The sequence below is a fragment of the Pristiophorus japonicus genome, chromosome 6 (genome assembly GCF_044704955.1).
Source record: "Pristiophorus japonicus isolate sPriJap1 chromosome 6, sPriJap1.hap1, whole genome shotgun sequence".
NCBI lineage: Eukaryota > Metazoa > Chordata > Chondrichthyes > Pristiophoridae > Pristiophorus > Pristiophorus japonicus.
Window position 1 is genome coordinate 197,029,361 of NC_091982.1, and position 27,399 is coordinate 197,056,759.

General features: G+C 47.7%; 1 protein-coding gene across 6 annotated transcripts in view; it reads right to left on the minus strand.

Moving 5' to 3' along the window:
• The window catches only part of ccdc150 (coiled-coil domain containing 150), a 169,544-nt gene that overhangs the window by 64,363 nt on the left and 77,782 nt on the right, over positions 1-27,399 (minus strand). For 5 of the 6 annotated variants that reach the window (XM_070883529.1, XM_070883525.1, XM_070883526.1 and 2 more), the window contains 3 exons: positions 14,594-14,677; positions 13,128-13,235; positions 4,697-4,759 (listed from right to left, as the gene is read on the minus strand). In XM_070883529.1, coding sequence (XP_070739630.1) covers positions 4,697-4,759; positions 13,128-13,235; positions 14,594-14,677 — 255 coding nt within the window. The remainder of the gene's footprint in view (positions 1-4,696; positions 4,760-13,127; positions 13,236-14,593; positions 14,678-27,399) is intronic. The other variant, XM_070883527.1, reaches the window with a different exon arrangement.

Below are 27,399 nucleotides of genomic sequence, written 5' to 3' on the forward strand. Positions count from 1 at the left end.
CCAATTTCCCCTAGGGGAAATAAGGGATATGGAGATCGGGTGGGAAAGTGGAGTTGAGGTTGAAGATCAGCCATAATATTGAATGATGAAGCAGCTCGAGGGGCTGTATGGCCTACTCCTGCTCCTAATTCTTATGTTCTTAAGTTCTAACCTAGTGCTCCTGTACAGTTCTACCTCTGGCTGCAGAATGACTGATGGAAGTGTTATGTATGTAAACATTACCAATGTGTACGACCAATGTGTGCCACCAGGGGGCGTACCTGTGGGAGACCCAAGGGTCAACTGTACACCCTGGGCAAGCAGGTATAAAAGGTAGTCTACCATGCTGCTTCCTCACTTTGGAGTTACATTAAAGAGACCAAGGTCACAACAGTTTGAGCTTACAATATACAGTCCTGTGGAGTTATTCTGAACGTAACAATTGTCAACGAGTAACAGATCACGAACTTTTACGCGGTTATGGTTGCCGTTGGTATTCTTGAGAGATTTGTTGAGGGTGATGATTGGGAAGCCTTCGTTGAGCGTCTTGATCAGTACTTCATGGCCAACGAGCTGGAAAAGGAAGAAACCGCAGTCAAGCACAGGGCGATTCTCCTCACCATTTGCGGGTCCACGATATATGGCCTCATCAAAGATCTGCTAGCAGCGACGAAACCAACGAAAAAGACACGTGAAGAGTTGTGCACGCTGGTTCAGGAACACCTCAAGCCGAAGGAGAGCATCTTGATGGCCAGGTATCGCTTTTATACGCACCATCGCTCTGAGGGCTAGGACATGGCGAGTTATGTCGCCGACCTAACACGCCTTGTGGGACCGTGCGTATTTGCTGGATTTTTGGGGGAAGTGTTGTGGGACTTTTCCGTGCTTGGAACTGGCCACGAGGTCATTCTTCTCAAACTGCTATCTGCCGAATCCCAAGATCTGAGCAAGGCCATCACAATAGCCCAGGCTTTCATGTCCACAAACGATAACACTAAACAGATATCATTGCAGCATCGAAGCTCACCGGCAAGTACTGTATATGGCAGGGCCTACACGCCTGCAGAGGCCAGATCTAGGATGACTGAGAGTCCGCCGTGGGGCGTGAATACGAATCCATTAGTACCATGTTGGCACTGCCGGGGTAATCATTGAGCTCATCAATGTCGATTCAAGCACTATGTGTGCAAGGGCTGTGGAACAATGGGGCACCTCCAGCAAACGTGCCGTGACTCACCACGTGGCAGAGTCGGCAGAAGATGACCGATCCGGTGCGGATCACGTTGAACGAGTAAGAGAGGCAACTCAACCCGAGGCTGAAGAGGCAGTGTATGGGGTACACACCATCACCATCAAAAGCCCTCCGATAATGTTAAAAGTGAAATTAAATGGCATTCCAGTTTCCATGGAATTGGACACGAGGGCGAGTCAGTCAATTATGAGCTAGAAGGCTTTTGAGAAACTATGGGGCAACAAGGCACAAAGGCCAAAACTAAGCCCGATCAACACCAAGCTGCGCACTTACACCAAAGAGCTCATACCAGTCACTGGCAGTGCGGCAGTGAAGGTATCGTACGATGGAACTGTGCATGATTTACCACTATGGATTGTACCAGGCGATGGCCCAACGCTGTTCAGCAGAAGCTGGCTAGGAAAGATCCAATGGAACTGGACGACATCAAAGCACTGTCTTCGGTGGATGACGCTTCGTGCACCCAAGTGCGAAACAAATTCCCGTTGTTACTCGAGCCAGGCATTGGCAACTTCACAGGCGCCAAAGTGCAGATCCATCTAGTCCCTGATGCACGACCCGTTCACCACAAGGCCCAAGCAGTTCCAGGTCCTATGGACTGGAGGGTAGCTAATGTAACTCCACTTTTTAAAAAAGGAGGGAGAGAGAAATTATAGACCGGTCAGCCTGACATTGGTGGTGGGGAAAATGTTGGAATCAATTATTAAAGATGTAATAGCAGCGCATTTGGAAAGCAGTGACAGAAACGGTCCAAGTCAGCATGGATTTATGAAAGGGAAATCATGCTTGACAAATCTTCTAGAATTTTTTGAGGATGTAACTAGTAGAGTGGACAAGGGGGAGCCAGTAGATGTGGTGTATTTCGACTTTTAAATGGTTTTTGACAAGGTCCCACACAAGATTAAAGCACATGGTATTGGGGGTAATGTATTGACGTGGATAGAGAACTGATTGGCAGACAGGAAGCAAAGAGTAGGAATAAACAGGTCCTTTTCAGAATGGCAGGTAGTGACTAGTGGGTACTGCAAGGTTCAGTGCTGGGACCCCAGCTATTTACAATATACATTAATGATTTAGTCGAAGGAATTGAATGTAATATCTCCAAGTTTGCAGATGACACTAAGCTGGGTGGCAGTGTGAGCTGTGAGGAGGATGCTAAGAGGCTGTAGGGTGATTTGGACAGGTTAGGTGAGTGGGCAAATACATGGCAGATGCAGTATAATGTAGATAAATATGAGATTATCCACTTTGGTGGTAAAAACAGATTATTATCTGAATGGTGACAGATTAGAAAAAGGGGAGGTGCAACGAGACCTGGGTATCATGGTACATCAGTCATTGAAAGTTGGCATACAGGTGCAACAGGTGGTGAAGAAGGCAAATGGCATGTTGGCCTTCATAGCAAGAGGATTTGAGTATAGGAGCAGGGAGGTCTTACTACAGTTGTATAGGGCCTTGGTGAGGCCACACCTTGAATATTGTGTACAGTTTTGGTCTCCTAATCTGAGGAAGGACATTCTTGCTATTGAGGGAGTGCAATGAAGGTTCACCCGATTGATTCCCAGGATAACAGGACTGACATATGAAGAAAGACTGGATCGACTCGGCTTATATTCAATGGAATTTAGAAGAATGAGAGGGGATCTCATAGAAACATATAAAATTCTGACGGGATTGGATAGGTTAGATGCAGGAAGAATGCTCCCGATGTTGGGGAAGTCCAGAACCAGGGGTCACAGTCTAAGGATAAGGGGTAAGCCATTTAGGACCAAGATGAGGAGAAACTTCTTCACTCAGAGTTGTGAGCATGTGGAATTCTCTACCACAGAAAGTTGTTGAGGCCAGTTCGTTGGATATATTCAAAAGGGAGTTAGATGTGGCCCTTACGGCTAAAGGGATCAAGGGGTATGAGAGAAAGCAGGAATGGGGTACTGAAATGCACGATCAGCCATGATCATATTGAATGGTGGTGCAGGCTCGAAGAGCCGAATGCCCTACTCCTGCACCTATTTTCTATGTTTCTTTCAACACTGGTAACCTCAGCCATGATGGCAGCAGTCTGTGCTTGTGTGGCAAAAAGCTGAGCTTGCATGACTTCAGTCTGAGCTTTCACTACAGCAATCAGACATTGGATGGCTTTTGCTTGTGCTGCACTGGAGCGGAGACATCAACCATCAGATGCTGTAGCACGAGCTGCAAGCTCGGCACAAAGCCCTGTACAAGGTTGATACTGGACTCCTCCATGCTCCTTGACATTGCATTCTGAGTCCTGTGCAGCAGAACTTGTGTGCGACCTCACTCTCCGGGGAGCTGACACCTGTGCTACCCTTTGCCCCTGCCCTGGGTGCAGCCCAGTCCTGCCCGGTGACTCAACCATGTGCAGATGCCGCTTCTATGCTACCTTCTAAAGTACACGCATTGCCAGTATCTGAGCTGTTGGCAGAGAGTGAGATCAAGTGACGATGTTTCTTCTTCATAAGTGTCTACTTTTTCTTCCACCACTGCCTGCCTAGATTGAGATCGTGGTTGTCTGAAAGGAGATAGGCACAAGGGTAGGGTTGTGGTGAGGGGAGCGTGGGCAGGGAGCAAGACGTGCATGCTTACACATGTGTAGCTTGTAAATCAGAAGAGATTGTGGATGAGGGGGAAGTGGGATGTGAGAAGGAGGGTTTGGTAAGAGCATACCATCATCTTCAATGGTTTCTCTCTTTCTGTCCACCTTCTATACTAAAGTCTCCAGTGCTGCTTTGGAGAACCTTGTGGCCCATACGCAGGTTGATTGCTCATCGCGATCCCCATGCTCAATTTCATGGACAATCGAATTTTTAGCCCAAGATTTTATGTCATTTCTGCTGAACATTTTAAAGGGGCACCCTGAAATCATTTAATGAGGATAGACAATTGCATACCATAGAATACAAGGTAGGAACTCACAATGAGTACTTCCCTTCCTCCTAATGCCCCTCCCCCTCCCAGACACCAATACTTGGTGACAAAAGGCTTTAATCATCTATTCAGAGTAGCTGATGGGGTCCCTGCAATCATAGCAAAGAGTATTTGGCATGAATTTACTTTTAAGCACTTTTCAATCTGAAAACAAAGAAGTAAGACAAGAAAATATCTTAAAGCTCGTGGACCCAGCTCAGTCACCCAGGTCTCATTTCAGACTTGCCTAATCCATCATTTTCCTGCCAGAAATTCATATTACTTCACTCTCTGATGAATCAGGGATCCACATTCTTAACTTCTAAACCCTTTGAAAAAATATCTACTACACCCAGTCACTGCTTATTCCATAGGTTAACAACTCGAAACTATTCCTTAAATTAAAATGAGTTTATTAAAATGTGAATGCTATCCATGTACTTTTGCAAAAATTAGTCAACATTAATTTCATCTTTTAAAGCAGAAGTAATTCCTTTAACACAATTTATATTGAATATTCTATCAAAACAGATATTGTACCTGTTTGAACTGAGCTTCAAGTCTCTGTACGTCAATCGTATATGTGCTAAGTTCAGCATTAATCTGGGAAAAACAGTAAAAAAATATAATGATGATTAACCAATATCAGCTCCTCAAAAGCAAACAACTGGAAAACAAGGAGAGCCTGTATTTACTTTCACTTTACTGGTAAACACACAATGCATCAACCATACAGCCACTTGCATCTTCATAATAGCAAGATGTACTGGGCAGTTGAATAGGGGAGATATAGATGATCAGTTAATCCTACTTAACCTTTAAAGTAAAAAGCTTCATCGTAGGCAGTCCCTCGGAATCGAGGAAGACTTGCTTCCACTCTTAGAATGAGTCCTTAGGTGGCTGAACAGTCCAATACGAGAGCCACAGTCCCCGTCACTTGATTGCCGCACGCTCTTTCTGCTGCCTGCGCTAGATTTCTGCATGCTCTTGGCGATGAGACTCGAGGTGCTCAGCGCCCTCCCGGATGCACTTCCTCCATTTAGGGCGGTCTTTGGCCAGGGACTCCCAGGTGTCGGTTGGGATGTTGCATTTTATCAGGGAGTCTTTGATGGTGTCCTTGTAACGTATCCTCTGCCCACCTTTGGCTCATTTGCCGAGAAGGAGTTCCGAGTAGAGCGCTTGCTTTGGGAGTCTCGTGTCTGGCATGCGGACAATGTGGCCTGCCCAGCCAAGCTGATCAAGTGTGGTCAGTGCTTCCATGCTGGGGATGTTGGCTTGTTCGAGGACACTAATGTTGGTGCGTCTGTCCTCCCAGGGGATTTGTAGGATCTTGCAGAGACATCATTGGTGATATTTCTCCAAAGATGTTGATACTGAATGGTTGCACTGCAAGAGGACCCATTGCCCCATGTTACATCTTAAGATACATTGCTTTAGTCTATGCTATCTTAAATGGATAAAGTCCTGTATATAAATACTTTTGTAAAAAAAACTTGGAAATATTAAGGTCAAAACTACGAACCATGGCTAAACACTTAGGGCTGGATTCTCAACAGGTTAGCAGTGGGCAGCACTTTGGCTTGCTCATGTGTGTCTGTGTGTCTGCTGCTGCTAACCTTATGTAGTTTCCTAAGAAAGGCCTCATTAGTTATGTGGAGTAGGGTGGTAGCAGTAAAACCAGTGCCTACTGATTTACTTCCACTGGAAGAGAGTGCAATAGAGTGATGCCTCAGTAATTAAAATGCTGTAGCTGATTAAAGGGGCATCCATTTTTTGGGGCTGGGAGCAGCAGAACAGTGCAGCAATAAGTGAGGCAGAGCAAAATCGGTGGTACCATCAGCAGAAGGGCTCTCAGCTTTACTGATGTTTCAGTGCCTGGCCTTTGAGCAGAAGGGAGCTCCGAAAGAGATTATCTCCTGGAGACTGAGGTAAAAAGTTCCGTAAGGTGGTGGTCCAAGCTTTAAGGAGGGAGGTGGCAGTTCAGAAAACCTCAGTCACCACAGTGCAGGGAAAGGTTTAAAGACCTCAAAGGTTGGCCACAGTAAGGAAAGACACTATGCCTTTTGCATATCTTACAGGAATGATAGAGGCAGTGTGCACCTTTGCTTCTCATGCTCCCTGGTGAGAAACATAGAAATTTACAGCGCAGAAGGAGGCCCATCATATCCACGCTGGCCGACAAAGAGCCCCAATCCCTTGGTCAGTAGCCCTAAAGATTACATATAAACCTATGAACAATGACAGAAAGGCAAAGAGCACCCAGCCCAACCAGTCCGCCTCACACAACTGCGACACCCCTTATACTGAAACATTTTACACTCCACCCCAACTGGAGCCATGTGATCTTCTGGGAGAGGCAAAAACCAGATAAACACCCAGGCTAATTTCGGAAGAAAAAAATCTGGGAAAATTCCTCTCCGACCCATCCAGGCGATCGAAACTAATTCAGGAGATCACCCTGGTCGTATTCTATTCTCTGCAGTACTTACCATTATATCTGCGCCGTCCAACAAAAGGTCATCCAGTCTAATCCCAATTACCAGCTCTAAGTCTGTAACTCTGCAGGTTACGGCACTTTAAGTGCCCATCCAACCATCTCTTAAAAGTGGTGAGAGTTTCTGCATCCACCACTCTTCCAGACAGTGAGTTCCAGACCCCCACAACCCTCTGCGTAAAGAAGCCCCCCTCAAATCCCCTCGAAACCTTCCACCAACCACCTTAAAACTATGTCACCTCGTAATAGACCCATCCATCAATGGAAATAGGCCCTTACTATCCACTATGTCCAGGCCCCTCAATATTTTGTACACCTCAATGAGGTCTCCTCTCAACCTCCTCTGTTCCAATGAGAACAAACCCAGCCTATCCAATCTGTCCTCATTATTAAGATTCTCCATTCCAGGCAGCATCCTAGTAAATCTCCTCTGCACCCTCTCTAGTGCAATCACGTTTTTCCTATAATACGGCGACCAGAACTGCACGCAGTACTCCAGCTGTGGCCTAACCGAAGTATTATATAATTTAAGCATAACATCCCTGCTCTTATATTCTATGCCTCGGCCAATAAAGGCAAGCATTCCGTATACCTTCTTAACCACCTTATCCACCTGGCCTGCTACTTTCAGGGATCTATGGACAAGCACTCCAAGGTCCCTTTGTTCATCTACACTATTAAGTGGCCTACCGCTTAATGTCTATACCCTTTTCTTTTTGGCCGTCCCAAAGTGCATCAACTCACACTTCTCTGAATTAAATTCCATTTGCCACTGCTGTGCTCACCTGACCAGTAGATTGATATCCTCCTGCAGCCCATGACTTTTCTCTTCATTATCAACCACACAGCCAATTTTAGTGTCATCTGCAAACTTCTTAATCATACTCCCAATATGTAAATCTAAATCGTTGATATATACCACAAAAAGCAAGGTACCCAGTACTGAGCCCTGCGGAACCCACTGGAAACATCCTTCCAGTTACAAAAAAATCCATCAATCATTACCCTTTGCTTCCTACCTCCAAGCCAATTTTGGATCCAACTTGCCACTTTGCCCTGGATCCCATGGGCTTTAACCTTCACGACCAGTCTACCATGTGGGACCTTATCAAAAGCCTTGCTAAAGTCCATATATACAACATCGTACGTACTACCCTCATCGACCCTCTTAGTTACCTTCTCAAAAAATTCAATCAGGTTAGTCAAACACGATCTTCCCTTAACAAATCCGTGATGAGTGTCCCTAATTAATCCTTGCCTTTCCAAATGTAGATTTATCCTGTCTTTCAGGATTTTATCCAATAATTTTCCCACCACTGACGTTAGGCTGACAGGCCAGTAATTACTCGGCCTATCCATTTCTCCCTTCTTAAACAAGGGTACTACATTAGCAGTCCTCCAATCCTCCGGTACCATGCCCAGATCCAAAGAGGACTGGAAAATGATGGTCAATGCCTCTGCTATTTCCTCTTTTACTTCGCTCAACAGCCTGGGATGTATTTCATCCAGGCCTGGGAACTTATCTACTTTCAAAGCTACTTTCAAAGCTGCTAAACCTCTTAATACTTCCTCTCTCACTATATTTATTTCATCTAGAATATCACACTCCTCCTTGATAGCAGTATCTGCATTGCCCTTTTCCTTTGTGAAAACAGATGCAAAGTATTCGTTAAGAACCCTCCCAACATCTTCCGCCTCCACACAAAGATTACCCTCATGGTCTCTAATAGGCCCTACCTTTCTTTCGTTGCCTTCTTACTCTTAATATATTTATAGAACATCTTAGGGTTTTCCTTAATTTTACTGTCCAAGAATATCACGTGCTCTCTCTTAGCATTCCTAATATCCTTTTTAATTTTGCCTCTTAACTTTCTATATTCCTCTAAAGATTCTATAGTGTTTAGTCGTTGGTATATGACATAAGCGTCCTTTTTTCTTAATCCTCCCCTGTAAGTTCCTCGACATCCAAGGGGCTCAAGAGTTATTTTCCCCAGCCTTTTTCTTTAAGGGCACATGTTTGGCCTGAGCCTTCCGGATCTCCTCCTTGAATGCCTCCCACTGTTCCAACACTGATTTACCCACAAGTAGCTGTTTCCAGTCCACTATGACCAAATCACTCCTTAACTTAGCAAAATTAGCTTTTCCCCAATTCGGAACTTTTATTCCAGGCCTAACCTTGTCCTTATCCATAACCATGACTGAATTATGGTCACTGGCACCCAAGTGCTCTCCCACTAATACCATTTCAACCTGCCCAGCTTCATTCCCCAAAACTAAATCCAAGACCGCCCCCTCTCGTGTTGGGCTTGCTACATACTGACTAAAAAAGATCTCTTGAATGCATTTCAAGAATTCTGCAACCCTCTATACCCCCTTCACACTAAATTTGTCCCAATCAATATTTGGACAGTTAAAATCCCCTATTACTACCCTATGGTTTTTGGACTTCACAGCAATTTGCCTACATATTTGCTTCGCTATCTCCCTCCCATTGTTTGGGGGTCTATAATACACGCCCAGCAGTGTGATCGCCCCTTTTTTATTTTTCAATTCGACCCATATGGTCTCATTTGATGATCCCCCTAACATATCATCCCTCCTCACTGCTGTAATAGTTTCTTTAATCAGTACCACAACACCCCACCCTTTTTACCCCCCTCTCTATCTTGTCTAAAAATCCTGTAGCCAGAATATTGATCTGCCAAACCTGTCCCTCTTTCAGCCATGTTTCTGTAATGGCTATAATGTCATACTCCCAAGTGTCTACCTGTGCGCTTAGCTCATCAGCCTTTTTCGCTATATTCCTTGCATTAAAGTATATACCATTCAGCACAGGAAGACCTCCTTGCTTACTACTTACTAAGCTTGGTTTCCTCTGTCTTACAGATTCGCTTTCTAGATTCTTGCTATCCAATTTCTGCTTTACTTCCTTCCCTTTTGAATTTGTTCTCAGGCTCCCATCCCCCTGCCAAGCTAGTTTAAACTCTCCCCAACAGCACTAGCAAAACTCCCCGCGAGCGTATTGGTCCCAGCGCTGTTGAGGTGCAACCCGTCCGGTTTTTACAGGTCCCATCTCCCTCAAGAATTTAAAGCCCTCCCTCCTACACCAACTTTCCAGCCACGTGTTCATCCTCTCTATCCTTCTATTCTCATACTCATTAGCACGTGGCACCAGTAGTAACCCGGAGATTACTAGCTTTGAGGTCCTATCCTTTAATTTTCTTCCTAGCTCCCTGAATTCTTCCTGTAGGATCTCAACCCTCATTTTACCTATGTCGTTGGTCCCGATATGTATCACGACCTCTAGCTATTTACTATCCCCTCCACCCCCCTCCACCCCCAGGGTGCCCTGCGTCCGCTCTGTGACATCCTTGATCCTGGCACCAGGGAGGCATAAAACCATTCGGGAGTCACGTCTACGGCCGCAGAAATACCTGTCTGTTCCCCTAACTATAGAATCCCCTATCATTAGGGCTCTTTTATTCTTCGTCCCTCCCTCCTGTGCAGCTGAGCCACCCGTGTTGCCTTGGAATTGGCTCTGGCTGCACTCCCCAGAGGCACCATCGTCCTTACCGATACTCAGAAGTGAATATCGGTTTGAAAGCGAGATGGACTCACGGGGGGACTCCTGCGCTACCTGCCTAGTACACTTATTACGTCTGGTGGTCACCCACTTCCCCTCTGCCTGCACGCCTTTAAGCTGTGGGGTGACCACCTCCTGAAATGTGCTATCCACGTAGCTCTCAGCCTCGTGAATGCACCGTATTGATTCCACCCGCTGCTCAAGTTCCAAAATGCGGAGCTCGAGTAGTTGAAGCTAGAGACACCTCCTGCACACATGGTTGTCTTGGCTGCGCGAAGCGTCCAGGACTTTCCATATGCCGCAGGATGTGCACTCCACGGGACTGAGCTACACTGCCATCCCTCTAGTGATAACCCTCTGGTTCTCAATACCTTGGTGACAGGAAACCTCACCTATGCACAGGGAACTTCTCGAAATGATAAAACACCAAACTACTGTGAGAACTCATATTGCCTGCAACAATGGGTTTTGTTGGTCTTAATGGGGGTGTTTCAATGGAGCCTATACCTGCAAATCTGATGACAATGATATGCATGTAGATATATTGTCAACCTTTAACTCTGTGCTGTCATTTCAAAAGAAAAAACTGTGCATAACTAGTGCCAATGAACTGCTGCCACAGGAAGAACACCAATCTTTAAAATGTTACGTCTATATGAGGGTAGCTTTGTGGCTTGGAGGAAGAGACACAGGAGAGGCTGTGAGAGATGGGGAAGGAGGAGGGAACGGGCCAAGATCATGTTGCTAGTGGCACAGCAAAGTGCAGCTTTCTTTGGATTATCAAAGTATAGCTGTAGCCATTCACTTAGCTGGCATTTATTCAAGGAGTTATACAAGTTTCTACGTTTTTACAATTCTAGGGGATGATTTAGAACAAGAGGACAGACGAACAACTGGGCTCATCACGATCTACAGCTCTTGGCCCATCCTCACTTACTCCGCCATGAAATCTTACCTGCCCACGCACCAGTTCAGATAAACCACTTCAGAGGAAGTTGTTAGTGAGTCAGGTGGGTTTTCACTGGGTGAAGCACCAAGCGCTAGTGAATATGAGGAGCTGGAGAGGAAGAAAGGGAGGGTATTGTTCCTCCACGAAGCTTGAAGAAATGACTACCCTCAGTCAAGGAGCTTAGGGACCCAGTCTTCAAAGGAAGAATGACTCAGTAGCATAGACCTCATGTGCAAGCAGTTGGAGACAGTTTCCATGCAAATTAATGCAACAATGGAAAAGTGAGAGAAGTCCACTGCACATATCTGCCACACATTGCAGGAAATTTCACATGATCTACAGAACACCATGGAAGTGATAGACCAGAACATTGGTGACTACCGTGCTCCAATAAATGCTTTTAAAGGTCAGCATGATCACACTTGATTGGGTTTATTTGGTCTGTAATTACACTGAGCAGTAGCACATCTGTGTCTGTGCCCTGTACCAGTCAGGTGCAAAGAGTGGTAACAAATGTTGCTGTCTCCATGATAGTACCTACTCCTTTCAGGCCGTCTCCAATGCTTGTACCTGAAAGAGCTTCAGACTAGGTCCAGGCTCTCCTTGACAATGCAAGAGGACTGGCAATCAGAAGCAGGTGCCTCACAAGGGAGCCGATTTTCAGCAAGGCCTCCGCCCGCCCAAGTGCTACCGATGGCCGCCGAGGTACCGGACGGTACTATGGGCGGGATATTCATGAAGAAGGTCCCTCGAAGGTCGACGGGCAGCAAATCTGGGCAGCAGCGGGCGGGAGGTCGCATTCGCGGTGGCAGAGGTGCTTGCCGCCCAAGTGCCGCCGAGGATGGAGTCGGGCCCACGGAGGGTCAAATACCTGATAAAAACACAAATAAAAAATACAAAAACTATCCGAAGACCTTCAGGGGACCCCATGCAGGTAAGTCACTGTTGAAAATGTTTTAAATGTTCACTTACCTTTTTTTCAGGTTCTTCAGACTTACCGTCGGGGACAGACCAGCCTGCAGCCAGCGGTCCACCCCTGTTCTGCCGTCGACTCCTGCCCACAGGAATTTGGGAGCTAGGCGGGCGGGATCTCAGTTGCGCCACTCAGCCATCCGCTGATATCAGTGGGCGGTTCCCGGCGGCTCTCTCCTCCCGCCCGCTCCAGGCCACTTCCAAAGCTGCAGGAGGAATGTCGGCAGGAGTGGGCAGCAGTCGGCGACAGCGGGTGGTGGGCTACTGAAAATCGGCCCCAAAATATATGAATGCTATTCTTGTCAACAGTAATCTCATCTTTTAAATCAAAAATAACTGTTAAATGCATTTTTTATTGCACAAGCTCCACGTACATACATTGATGTTTCTCCGAGTCTTCTTGTGGTAGCTGCAATGTATGCACCTGTGAGCATGCTTACAGGCTTGTGGAGCTGTTGCACTGTGAGTGGCATAGCCAGTCACGTGATGTTCTCCACGATGAGGTGTGCAGTTGTGAGCCTGGTGGATGAACTGATAGTGTTCAGTTATCGGGTCCTCCATTGAAACATCTATGAACTCATCCCTTTTGGTGTGGAAACAAGTCATCCTCGTTCAAGGGACCGCCTATGATGATGATGATGATGATAAACTTTTGCGAATAAACCAGCTAGTTCTTTACAACAAATGTGTAGCTATGATTTCTTAAGCAAAGAACCCATGAAGCAAATACACTACAGTAGCTAATGGACTGATCAGGAATTCAATGACAGTTAAGTGCTGCTTCCCGCATGCAGCTAGTAGCATGTCAAAAACATTACCGTCAGAATATTTGCACCTACCAATTTCTTTGTTAATGATAAATGCATAAAACCAATTCTACTCAAATAAATCTCAATTCATAAATTATCAAAATTCACTGTTGTATTTTATCTCAAGTGTATTAGCAAAAAGCAAATGTTTCAAGGTGTCTCACCTGAGTATATTTAGTCTCTAGCACAGTGTTAAATTTTCGTAACTGAACATTTTCAGAGTTGACATCAGACATGTGCTGCAATTCTTCCTGTAATTGCTCCACTCTGGTCTGCAAACAACAAAAGGTGAAGGCCATGATAATGATCTGTTCACATAATGTTGAAACTTAAACATAATTCACAAAAATACTATATGAAACAGTAAAAGCTATTTGAGGAAACCAATTAATAAAATCAAGGGAATATAAAATCTGTACATAAATGGACTTTTTAAAAAGTTCCAATTTCTTAGTGTAAGAAGTCCCTTACAAAAAATTTCTTCGTGGAATGATCTGATCATGATAACTGCAAGTAGGCACAACTTTTTACTGAGATGTACATCTGCTGTCATCAACATAATTTCTTCCTCTTATTAAACAGGTGTATCATTCCTATGCTGGATGTGAAGTTATATTTTTTTTAGGTTAAATATGATCCACATATAATTCATCATCTGGGAACACTGTAAACTCTAACAAGAAAGCTATTTCATCATATAGCTTTTACTGTTTCAGTAGATACTTCAATGTCAGCAATTCACGATGCAATTAACTGTTCTACTGGTTACACAATAAATAACAGGGTCAGTAGTGATCTGTAGGTGCAAAATTCTATGTATTTGTAATTTTTCATATGCTAGCTGAATCTGTAAGTCAAATTTACATCTACATTAAGTGTTGTCTAATTACAGCTGTGTTTTAACATTATCCTAAACTGTTGCCTACTTTTAATTGGCTAATTATTTTTGACCTCATACAATGGCCTTTTTTACTTCCGTCATTAACATCAATTAAAATGGCTGCTACTATTATTCTGATAAACTTGTGATGCTGGCATTTCTACACTTCACAAAATAAGTCAGAAGTGTTTGGACAAACAAAATAGGTCATGATTTTGCTGCATTACAAATATACTATAGATTAAATAGAGAGATAATTTTGAAAATATCCAAGTGGTCACTGAAAGAATGAATGAATTTGAAGAAATATGAGTGTTCATAAAGTTGGTTTTAAAAAATGGTCCAGTATTTAGCGTCATGTTTCCACATGCTTTCTATTGACAAGATATACCCCATCAGTTTTGTTGATGAGAAAACAACAGCTAAAAGCAAAATGTCTTGCAGATTTCACGAAATGTATCTTCAGGTTCATCAGCAACTTAGGGATAAATTTTCATCAAGTCTGGGAAAGCAGATTGCCCACCCATTGTACAACCCACCTGATTTTCATTCCATTGATTTCAACTGAATAAAAATCGGATGGATTCAACAATCGTCAGCTGATCCACGGTGTCAAATTATCACCCAGGCTGTGAGGACTCCGGGTCCCTTGGTCTCTGGCAACTTCCATTGACCCCACTGACAATATCATTTTTAATCAGCTCAGTTTCTTCAACAAACTGAAAACTTTATATTGATAATGTATAATACCTGCAGCCTTCCTTTGTCATATGCCAATTTGTTTTTACTCTCTGTTATTTCAGCAAAGACGTGCTCTACCTGCTGCTGTGCATGCTGGAGAGGAAAAGGACAGTTTAAAAAAAATGACTGGTATAATTTTAAACATGTTAAAGAAAAAAGCAAATTGTTAACCCCATCCCAATTTTTACACATGAATGATCATAATTAGATACACAAATTAAATACTATACTGGGTTTGATCTTCTGTGGTGTTGCTCATAGATTTAAAGAAAATTAAAATTTGTATGTGTTATGCATGTAAACATTTTAACTGTGTAAGACTTGCCACCAGAGGGCGCAACTGTTGGAGGCCCAAGGTTCACCTGCGCACCTCGTGCAAGGGAGTATAAAAGGTCATCTGCCATGCTGCTTAGGCACTCTGCAATTTTATTAAAGGGCCCAAGTTTCAACTGGATTTGCTCCTATTTTTTTGGAGCAACTAGTTTTTTTTTTTGAGTATCTGAGAAATTCCAATTCTCCACATTTAGTTTGCTCCGGTTCTAGTGAGTTAGTTTAGTTTAGTTTTAGTTCAGTTTTTTTTCAAAAGGGGGCGCGTCCAGTGCCAGTTACGCCTGTTTTGCAAGTTTGAACTGCGAAAAGTTACTCCAAATTAAATTAGAATGGAGTAAGTGTCCAATTTTGTACGCCAGGAAAAACCTTGTGTAGAGTTAAGAAATCAGCGCAGCTAGCCAGAGATAGGGGGGTTGGGGGAGGAAGGGAAGAGAGAGCACCAAACACCTTCACTTTTAAAAATAAAGAAACATCAATAATAAATGATAAATCAATCAAAGTCAAAAAATTAAAAATTAAAATAAAAAAATAAAAAATCAATCAATAAATCAATAAATAAAAAAATAAAAGTCCCTGCCTCACCTTCTGCAGTACGCAGCACCTATCCATTCGGCCAGGGGCTGGAAATTGTTCACCCAGCAGCAAAGTAGATCACGCAGCAGCATATTTTCGGCCGTTCGGCCAGGGGCTAGGGGTGGGAAATCGATCACCCAGCAGCTCACTAATGTGCCATTGTGCAAGCGCGCACGTTCGAACACGCATGCACAACGCTGCCGGCACTCACACACACGCTGGGCCCTAGCCCCGCCCCCAGGCCAGCTGTGTGGACACAGCACGTTGATAGCTTCGCCCCTCCCGCAGCTCAAGCTGCGCTGCGCCGACTGGAATGGAGGCCTGCAGACAGTTCAGAATAGCGAGGTACTTTTAGGCGCATTTTTAATTCTAAAAAATCGGCGTAAGGCTCGGAGGTGCGCCATTTTAATGAACAGTTCAAACTTGGGCCCAAAGAGACTAAGGTCACATCAGTTTTAGCTCACAGTACTCAGTCTTGTGGAGTTCTTTCATACTTAACAATTGGCGATGAGTAACAGATTACGAACTTTCACGCGGTCATGGCTGCCGTTGGTATTTTAGAGAGATTTGTAGAAGGTGATGATTGGGAAGCCTTCGTTGGGCGTCTCGACCAGTACTTCGTGACCAACGAGCTGGATGAGGACGATAAAGCGATCAAGCGCAGGGCGATTCTCTTCACCGTGTGTGGGTCCACAATATTCGGCCTCATCAAGAATCTGCTAGCATCAGAGAAACCAGCGGAGAAGACATATACAGAGTTGTGTACGCTGGTTCGGAACCACCTCAAGCTGAAGGAGAGCGTCTTAATGGCTAGGAATCGCTTCGACACGCACCACCGCTCCGAGGGCCAGGACGTGGCGAATTATGTCGCCGACCTGAGGCGCCTTGCGGGAACTTGCGAATTTGCTGGATTTTTGGGGGAAATGCTGCGGGACTTTTTTGTGCTTGGCAGCAGCCACGAAGTCATTCTTCACAAGCTGCTGTCTGCCGAATCCCGAGACCTGAGCAAGGCCATCCACGAGCGATAATACCAGACAGATATCTTCGCAGCATCGAAGCTCATCAGCAAGTACTGTGCATAAAATAACGCTAGCAGGCAGAACTGCATATGGCAGAGCCTACACGTCTGCAGCTGCAAGACCTAGGATGACTCAGAGTCCACCATTGGGCGTGAATGCAAATCCATTAGCACCATGTTGGTGCTGCGGGGGTAATCATCGAGCCCATCAATGTTGATTCAAGCACTACGTGTGCAAAGGCTCCGAAACAACGGGGCACCTCCAGCGAATGTGCAAGAGTGCTGCGACTCACCATGTGGCAGAGTTGGCAGAAGATGATCGATCCGGTGTGGATCACGCAGAACAAACAAGAGAGGCAACTCAACCCGAGGAAGAAGTGTATGGGGTACACACCTTCACCACCAAGAGCCCTCCTATCATGCTGAAAGTCAAATTGAACGGTATTCTGTTATCAATGGAGTTGGACACGGGGGCGAGTCAGTGAATTATGAGCCAGAAGGCTTTTGAGAAACTGTGGGGCAACAAGGCACAAAGCCCAAACTGAGCCCAATTCAGACAAAGCTGCACACCTACACCAAAGAGCTCATACCAGACATTGGCAGTGCGGCAGTTAAGGTATCGTACGATGGAGCTGTGCATGATTTATCACTGTGGATTGCACCAGGCGATGGCCCAACGCTATTCGGCACAAGCTGGCTGGGAAAGATTCGATGGAACTGGGAACTTGTGCGCTCAAGTGCTGAGCAAGTTTCCATCGCTATTTGAACCAGGCATCGGCAACTTCACAGGCACCAAGGTGCAGATCCATCTAGTTCCCGATGCAAGGCCCGTTCATCACAAGGCTCAAGCGGTTCCATATATGATGAGGGAGAAAGTCGAGATCGAACTGGACAGACTTCAACGAGAGAGAATCATATCACTAGTCGAGTTCAACGAGTGGACCAGTCCGATTGTTCCAGTGTTGAAAAGCGATGGCACAGTCAGAATCTGCGGAGACTGCAAGGCAACGATCAACCGAGTCTCTACAAGACCAGTACCCGATCAGTACCAAGTTGGACCTAACCTCCGCCTACATGACAGGAGCTGGCTGAATCTTCGAAAAGATTGACATGCACCAACACACACAAAGGACTGTTTATATTCCACAGATGCCCTTTTGGGATTCGCTCGGCTGCTGCCATCTTCCAGAGGAACATGGAGAGTCTGCTGAAATCGGTTCCGCCCACCGTTGTGTTTCAAGACGACATCCTGATCACCAGTCGTAACACCGCCGAACACCTGCACAACCTGGAAGAGGTTCTAAATCGACTAGACAAAGTGGGACTCAAGTTGAAATGATCCAAGTGTGTTTTCCTGGCGCCAGAGATCGAATTTTTGGGGAGAAAGATTGCGGTAGATGGCATCAGACCCACGGACTCAAAGACAGAGGCCATCAAGAATGCACCAAGATCACAGAATGTGACGGAGCTGCGTTCGTTCCTGGGACTCCTCATCTATTTCTACCCGGGTTAAGCACTTTGCTGGAACCGTTGCACATGTTGCTACATAAGGGTGACGACTGGGTTTGGGGTAAATCTCAAGAGACAGCCTTTGAGAAGGCCAGAAACCTACTTTGTTCTAATAAGTTACTTGTACTGTATGACCCGTGTAAACGATTAGTGCTAGCTTGTGATGCATCTTCGTATGGGGTCGGCTGTGTGTTACAGCAAACCAATGTATTGGGCAAACTTCAACCGCTTGCATATGCGTCTAGAAGTCTGTCTAAGGCTGAAAGAGCCTACAGTATGGTCGAGAAAGAGGCGTTAGCATGTGTATATGGGGTTAAGAAAATGCACCAATACCTATTTGGACTTCGGTTTGAGCTTGACACCAACCACAAAACGCTTTGTCCTGCATCCAAAGATGGGCACTAACATTGTCCGCCTATGACTATGTTATCCGCCACAGACCAGGCACGGAGAACTGTGCTGATGCCCTCAGTCGGCTACCATTGCCCACTACCGGGGTGGAAATGGCTCAGCCCTCATACTTGCTTCTGGTCATGGATGCTTTTGAGAGTGAGGGGTCACCAGCCAGGATCCTGTGCTATCACTTGTAAAAAGTTGCGCCCTCAATGGGAGCTGGTCAGCCGTTCCCAGGGAATGCAAGATGAAATTAAACCGTTTCACCGATGCAAAGATGAAATGTCCATCCAGTCGGATTGTCTCTTATGGGGTAATCGCGTGGTTTTGCCAAAAAAAGGAAGGGAAACTTTTATACGTGACTGGGGGCTCGGCGGGGTGGATGCAGAGAGGATGTTTCCACTTATGGATTAAACTGGAGCTGGGGGACATGGTCTTGGAGTGGGGGGCCGCCCGTTTGGAACTGAGATGGGGAGGAATTTCTTCTCTGAGGGTTGTAAATCTATGGAGAGCTGTGGAGGCTGAGTCATTGAATATAGTTGGGGTGGAGATAGACAGATTTTTGAGTGATAGGGGAGTAGTGAGTTGCGGGGAGCTGGCGGAGGGGTGGAGCTGGGTCCATGATCGAATCAGCCATGGTCTTGTTGGGTGGCGGGGCAGGCTCGAGGGGCCAAGTGGCTTGCTCCTGCTCCTATTTCTTATGTTCTTAAAATGATGGAAATACTCAGCAAGTCAGGCAGAACTGTGGAGATAGAAACAGAGTTAACGTTTCAGGTCGATGACCTTTCGTCAGAACTGGTAGAAGTTAGTGCAGCGAAGGTTCACCAGACTGATTCCCAGGTTGCCGGGCTGACATATCAAGAAAGACTGGATCAACTGGGCTTGTATTCACTGGAGTTCAGAAGAATGAGAGGGGATCTCATAGAAACGTTTAAAATTCTGACGGGTTTAGACAGGTTAGATGCAGGGAGAATGTTCCCAATGTTGGGAAAGTCCAGAATCAGGGGTCACGGTCAAAGGATAAGGGGTAAGCCATTTAGGACCGAGATGAGGAGAAACTTCTTCACCCAGAGAGTGGTGAACCTGTGGAATTCTCTACCACAGAAAGGTGTTGAGGTCAATTCACTAAATATATTCAAAAAGGAGTTGGATGTAGTCCTTACTACTAGGGGATCAAGGGGTATGGCGAGAAAGCAGGAATGGGGTACTGAAGTTGCGTGTTCAGCCATGAACGCATTGAATGGCGGTGCAGGCTCGAAGGGCCGACTCCTGCACCTATTTTCTATGTTTCTATGTTACACAATACCCACCCAGGCATAGTCATGATGAAGGCAAAAGCCAGGTCGCATGTTTGGTAGCCTGGCATTGACTTGGACTTAAGAGTCATGCGTACACCAGTGCAACACGTGCACACAATTGAGCAATGCACCAAGGGAGGCTCCATTGAGTCTGTGGTCATGGCCCTCCAAACCGTGGTCCAGGATCCACGTAGATTTTGCTGGCCCCTTTCTCGGAAAGATGTTTTTAGTTGTAGTGGACGCTTACTCTAAATGGATTGAATGCGTAATCACATCATCCAGCACATCCACTGCCACCATTGAAAGCCTCCGGGTTATGTTCGCCACCCATGGCTTGCCCAACATACTTGTCAGTAACAATGGACCGTGTTTCACCAGCTCGGAATTCAACGAGTTTATGACCTGCAATAGCATCAATCAGGTCAGGTCTGCCCCGTTTAAGCCCGCATCCAACGGTCAGGCGGAACGGGCAGTCCAAACTGTCAAGCAGAGCTTGAAACGCATGATGGACGGTTCCCTGCAGACCCGGTTATCTCGGATCCTGCTCAGCTACCGGACGCGACCCCACTCGCTTACCGGGGTTCCCCCTGCAGAATTGTTAATGAAGAAAGCACTCAAAACGAGGCTCTCCCTAGTCCACCCGGATCTAAATGATCATGTGGAAACCCGGCGTCACCGGCAAAACATGTACCACGATCGTGCAGCTGTATCGCGTGACATTGATGTTAACGACCCTGTTTTTGTCCTTAATTACGGTCATAGTCCTAAATGGGTCGCTGGCACTGTCTTGGCCAAGGAGGGGAATAGAGTGTTTATCGTCAAACTATTGAATGGACAATTGTGCAGAAAGCATTTGGATCAGGCCAAACTGTGGTTCACCGACAACCAGGAACAACTTGAAGAGGACGTCACCATCATCGATCCAGCAACACACACCCAACCAGCAATCGACCTCGCTGTCAATCAAGAGGACGAACCCACCATTCCCAACAGTCCTGTCAGACCAGCCACGCCGCAGTGCAGCAATGGTCCGACCAACTCACCCATGCCAGGGTTTGAACTCAGACGATCAACCAGGGAGCGTAGTGCCCTGGATTGTATCAACTTGTAAATAATTTGTATCAAAGACTTTGGGGGGGGGGGGGGGGGAGTGATGTTATGTATGTAAACATTGTAACTGTATAAGACTTGCCACCAGAGGGCGCAACTGTTGGAGGCCCAAGGGTCACCTGCACATCTTGTGCAAGGGAGTATAAAAGGTCATCTGCCATGCTGTATAGGTACTCTGGAGTTGTATTAAAGAGACTAAGGTCACATCAGTTTTAGCTCACAGTATTCAGTCTTGTGGAGTTCTTCCATACTTAACAGTATGCTTCTCACTTTCTAATTCTTTGAGGATAATTTTAACTGACCCGCTGGTGGGAAACTGACGGTTGCAGATCAGCCACACATTTGACACCCCACCCGATTTTACTTTCCATTGACTTCAAAGAAAAGTAAAATCGGGCAGGGCATGAAGCGGGTAGCCGATCTGATCTGATCCAGTCAGTTTCCTGCCTGCCAAGTTAGGTTAAAATTAGTCCCCTTTTTTCTCTGCCTATTGTCTTTCTTGCTTTCTATTTCTCTTTTTCACTGTTCTTCATATAGTTCTGAGAGACTTTCTATTGTTATCTTTGCATATGTTTATCTTAACGTTTTTTTTCATTCTTCATGTAAACCTGCCCTTCCCTCTGTTTCATCTCTTTTATGTGTCTTCCAGTATTTCATACAGCTTGTGCCTCTCTGTATCCATCACAGTCTTTCTTTCTGTCCATCTATATAACAGGCACACAATTTCTTACCCTTTCCGATCCTTTATTCCTTTGATTCTCACTCTGTAGGTTTGTAATGTTTAGCTTCCCAACACAAGAGATCTGACTGTGCTTGGACAGGAGTGGAAATAGAGTTAGGGTAGTGTTGGGTCCAGGAGAATGGAGAAACTAAGCAGCTCGGACCTCGATGTATGGCTACATTCACAGAGACGAGGACATTCAGGTTGGGATGATCACAAACTAGGCAGGCAGGGACCTTAGCTCATGAGCACTCAGAGGAAAGGAGATATTCAGATCAGGCAAAGCAGGGGCACATTGGGGTGATTATAGTGAAGATTGCTAAAAATAATTTAAAAAATAGAAAACTGAAAATAAGGGTGAAGTAAATAATTAGAATTAGGAAGTAGAACAAAAAATAATATGTGCATAAAATCTAAATAAAATTAATGGCTGTCTGGTGTATTGTCAGATTGATTGGATATGCTTAGTCTGCAGAGAAAGCATGATGAGGTGGGTTTTACTGACTAAACAGCAACATGGGAAATATGTTGCACTTTACAGTATTATATTTTTATAGACACATCAACACAAAAGACAGGCAGTAAAAGTGTTGAATACTTGTGCATCATGGCTGTGATATTACACAGCTAACCTGGCGCGCCTTGATGACCCTGAGATGCAGAATGCCCACAACGCTTGGTCTGCCCTGCAGGCCTCCATAACCAGTGCCTGAGAAGAGACGCTCGGTCACTCAATCAGGAAACACCAGGACTGGTTCTCTGAGAATGATCAGGAGATCGAAGAGCTAATAGATCGTAAGCGCAGGGCGTTTCTGAGCTTTAAACAACAACCCAACTCGGGGGCAGCAAAGCAGCATTACAGACGACTCGAGGCTGAGGTCCAACAATAAACCCGGGACCTAAAAAACAGGTGGTGGATGGAGAAAGCACAGCAGATACAGCCGCTGGCCGATAGACATGATGTGCGAGGATTTATCATCGCAGTCAAGGCCACCTACAGCCCAAACACGTAAGGCCCCATCCTACTGCTGGCCAAGAACAGGGAAACACTCACCAAAGACACCAAGGCAGTCAGGGCCCGCTGGAAGGAGCACTTCGAAGATCTCCTCAACCGAGACTCTGCCTTTGACTCGAGTGTACTCGACTCCATCCCGCAGCATGCTACTCGCCACCACCTCAATAAAATCCCAACACTGCACGAGGTAGAAAAAGCCATGGCAGTTTAAGAACAACAAGGCTTCGGGAGCGGACGGAAACCCTGCTGAGGCACTGAAGTATGGCAGAGAGGCACGGCTGGTGCGAATACGTGACCTCATCTCTCTCATCTGGAGGAGAGCATGCCGGGTGATCTCAGAGATGCAGTGATCATGACCATCTTTAAAAAAGGGAACAAGTCCGACTGCGGCAACTACAGAGGAATCTCCCTGCTCTCAGCCACTGGGAAGGTCGTCGCTAGAGTTTTCATCAACTGTCTTCTCCCTGTGCCCGAGGAGCTCCTCCCGGAGTCACAGTGTGGATTTCATCCCCCACGGGGCACAACGGACATGACCTTTGCAGCGCGACAGCTGCAGGAAAAATGCAGGGAACAGCACCAGCCCTTATACACGGCCTTCTTCGACCTTACAAAGGCCTTTGACACTGTCAACCGCGAGGGTCTATGGAGCGTCCTCCTCCGTTTCGGATGCCCCCAAAAGTTCGTCACCTTCCTCCGCCTCCTCCATGACGACATGCAGATCGTGATCCTTACCAACAGATCCATTACAGACCCAATCCACGTCCGGACCGGGGTCAAACAGGGCTGCGTCATCGCCCCAACTCTCTTCTCAATCTTCCTCGCTGCCATGCTCCAATTCACATTCAAAAAGCTCCCCGCTGGAGTGGAACTAAACTACAGAACCAGTGGGAAGCTGTTCAACCTACACTGTCTCCACGCCAGGTCCAAGGCCACCCCAACCTTTGTCGTTGAGCTACGGTACACGGATGACGCCTGCGTCTGCGCTCACACGGAGGCTGAACTCCAGGACATAGTCGACGTATTTACAGAGGCGTACGAAAGCATGGGCCTTATGCTAAACATCAGCAAGACAAAGATCCTCTACCAGCCTGTCCTTACCGCACAGCACTGTCTCCCAGTAATCAAGATCCACGGCGCGGCCCTGGACAACGTGAACCACTTCCCATATCTCGGGAGCCTCCTATTAACAAGAGGAGGCATTGACGACGAGATCCAACACCACCTCCAGTGCACCAGTGCAGCCTTCGGCCGCCTGGGGAAAAGAGTGTTTGAAGACAAGGCCCTCAAAACTGCCACCAAGCTCATGGTCTACAGGGCTGTAGTAATACCCGCCCTCCTGTATGGCTCAGAAACATGGACCATGTACAGTAGACACCTCAAGTCGCTGGAGAAATACCACCAGCAATGTCTCTGCAAAATCCTACAAATCCCCTGGTAGGACATACGCACCAACATTAGTGTCCTCGACCAGACCAACATCCCCAGCATCGAAGCACTGACCACACTTGATCAGCTCCGCTGGGCAGGCCACAGTTTGCATGCCAGACACGAGACTCCCAAAGCAAGCGCTCTACTCGGAACTCCTTCACGGCAAACGAGCCAAAGGTGGGCAGCGGAAACGTTACAAGGGCACCCTCAAAGCCTCCCTGATAAAGTGCAACATCCCCAGTGACACCTGGGAGACGCAGGCCAAAGACCGCCCTAACTGGAGGAAGCACATCCAGGAGGGCGCTGAGCACCTCAAGTCTTGTCGCCGACAGCGTGCAGAAATCAAGCGCAGGCAGCGGAAAGAGCGTGTGGCAAACCAGTCCCACCCATCCCTTCCCTCAATGACTATCTGCCCTACCTGTGACACGGTGGTTCTTGTATTGGACTGTACAGCCACCTAAGAACTCATGTTAAGAGTGGAAGCAAGTCTTCCTCGATCCCGAGGCACTGCCTATGATGATGATGATGATTACAAAGCTCCTTTTGTGACAATGCTGAGAACAATAATCAATAGCTTGCCAAAACCGACAAAATAAACTTACTGCAGATGTTTTAAAAGTTTACATTGAACTAAATTCAATAAAATATAATCGTGGAAATATTTTTGGGATTATAGGGGGGAATTTTAACCCCCAAAAATGAATGGGCTTGAGTCAGGTGGATCAGCACTGCTTGTGGGTCAGGAGGAACAGGAGCGTGTCCCGCTGGCCACCAAGCTAATCTATTCCCCACCCCCCAACCCGCGGTCCGATCTTCCCCTCCCTCCCTCCTCTGTGCTCCCTGTTTGCGGCCTCGTATCTTACTCCTGCTTACTCCCACAACGCTTCCAATCTCCGCAAGACCCGTCCGATCTCCAACAGTTGAACCTTTCGATATTCCCCCGACCCTTCTGATCACTCTCCAACCCTTCCGATCTCCCAGCCCCAAATCTTCCGATCTCCCCCCGCCCTATGATCTTTCCGATGTCCTACGCACAACCCTGCCGATCTCCACCCCACCCTCCCTCCGACCCCCGTCTCCCCCGACGTCCACCTACGATCTCCCCCGACGCCCGTCTCCAATCTCCCCCGATGCCCGTCTCCCCCAACGCCCGTCTCCGATCCCCCCCGATGCCGATCTCCCCTGACAGCCGCCTCCGATCTCCCCCGACGCCCGATCATAGCTGATCTTCTACCTCAACTCCACTTTCTTGCAATGTCCCCAAATCCCTTGGTTCCCTTAATATTCAAAAATATATTGATCTATCTTTCGTGAATATGCTCAACGACAGAGCCTCCAGAACCTTCTGGGGGAAAGAATTCCAAAGACTCACCACCCTCTGAGTGAAGAGGTTTCTCCTCATCTCAGCCCTAAATGGCTGGCCCCTTATTCTGAGACTGTGACCCCTGATTCTAGATTCCCCAGCGAGCGAAAACATCCTCCGTGCATCTACCCTGTCAAGTCCTGTAAGAATTTTGTGTGTTTCAATGATATCACCTCTAATTTTAAACTCTAGAGAATATAGGCCTAGTCTACTCAATCTCATAGGACAATCCCCCCAACCCAGGAATCAGTCTGGTGAATCTTTGTTGCACTCCCTCTATGGCAAGTATATCCTTCCTTTGGAAAAGAGACCAAAATTGTATTCAATTCTCCAGGTGCGATCTCTCCAGGGCCCTACATAATTGCAATAAGATGTCTTTACTTATACTCAAATCTTCTTGTAATAAAGGCCAACATAGCATTTGCTTTTTTAATTGCTTGCTGTACCTGCATGTTCACTTTCAGTGATTTGTGTACAAGGACATCCAGGTCCCTTTAAACAATAACATTACCCAATCTCTCACCATTTAAAAAATACTTTGCTTTTTTATTTTTCCTACCAAAGTGATTAACACCACGGGCCCAAGTTTCCACACGCGCCTAGAACGGCGCAGTCCCGACCTGGACGCCCGTTTATCGCGCCACAAGGTGCGCCTAAAAAAATCCTCGGTATTCTCCATCTACCTGCAGGTCCTCTGGCCCTCGGCGCAGCGCAGCACGAGCTGTGGGGGGGGGCGGAGCCAGGTTCCTGCGCTGAAAACAGTGCCGGGACCTCTGCACATGCGCGCTACAGTGGGCACGCAAGTGCAGTAGCTCCAGGCGCCGAACTGTGTGGGAGGGGCCAGAAGCACGCAGCCCCTCGACCTGGCTGAATGGCCTCACTGGGGCTGCATGAATAAGGCTCCTCCCACGGCCAGCTCCTGCTTCCCCCCCCGCCCCTGACCAGACCCGACACCCGCTCCCCCTGCCTCCGGACCAGACCCGACACCCGCTCCCCCACCCCCTGCCTTCGGACCAGACCCGACACCCGCTCCCCCCCCCGACTCGCGCTCCTGTTCCCGCTCCCCGCCCCCCCCCCGACTGGACCCGACCCGCGCTCCTGTTCCCGCTCAGCTCTCCCCCCCCCCGCCCCCCGACTGCACCCGACCCGCACACCTGCTCCTGCTCCCGCTCCCCGCCCCCCCGACTGGACCCGACCCGCGCTCCTGTTCCCGCTCGCCGGCCCGCCCGACTGGACCCAACCCGACCCGCGCTCCCGCCCCCCGACCCGACCCCCCCCCACACTGGACCCAACCTGACCTCCCCCCCACCCTTCTCCCTCTCCCCCCACCCCCCTCCCTCTCCCTCGCTCCCCCCTCCCTCTCCCCCGCTCCCTCTCTTCCCCCGCTCCCTCTCCCCCCCCCACCTCCCTCTCCCTCTCCCCCCGCTCCCTCTCCCTCTCCCCCCCCACCTCCCTCTCCCCCCCCACCTCCCTCTCCCCCCCACCTCCCTCTCCCCCCCTCCCTCTCTCCCCCTCCTCTCCCCCCTCCCTCTCCCTCTCCCTCTCTCCCCCCTCCCTCTCCCTCTCCCTCTCTCCCCCCCTCCCTCTCTTCCTCTCTCTTCCACCCCCCTCCCTCTCTCCCCCCCTCCCTCTCTCCCCCCCCTCCCACTCTCCCCCCCCTCCCCTCCCTCTCTCCTCCTCCTCCCCCCTCCCTCCTCCTCCCTCTCTTGCCCCCCCCCTCTCTCCTCCTCCCTCTCTTGCCCCCCTCCACTCTCCCCCCTCCCTCTCCTCCTCCCCCCTCCTCCTCCCCCCTCCTCCCCCCTCCTCCTCTCTCCTCCTCCTCCCCCTCCCCCCCCCTCTCTCCTCCTCCCCCCCCCTCTCTCTCTCCTCCCCCCCCCCTCTCTCCCCTCCCCTCCCCCCCACCCCTCCCTCCCCCCCACCCCTCCCTCCTCCTCCCCCCTCCCTCTCTCCTCCTCCCCCCCTCCTTCCTCCTCCCCCCCTCCCTCTCTCCTCCTCCCCCCCCCTCTGTCCTTCTCCCTCTCTCCTCCTCCCCCCCCTCCCTCTCTCCTCCTCCCCCC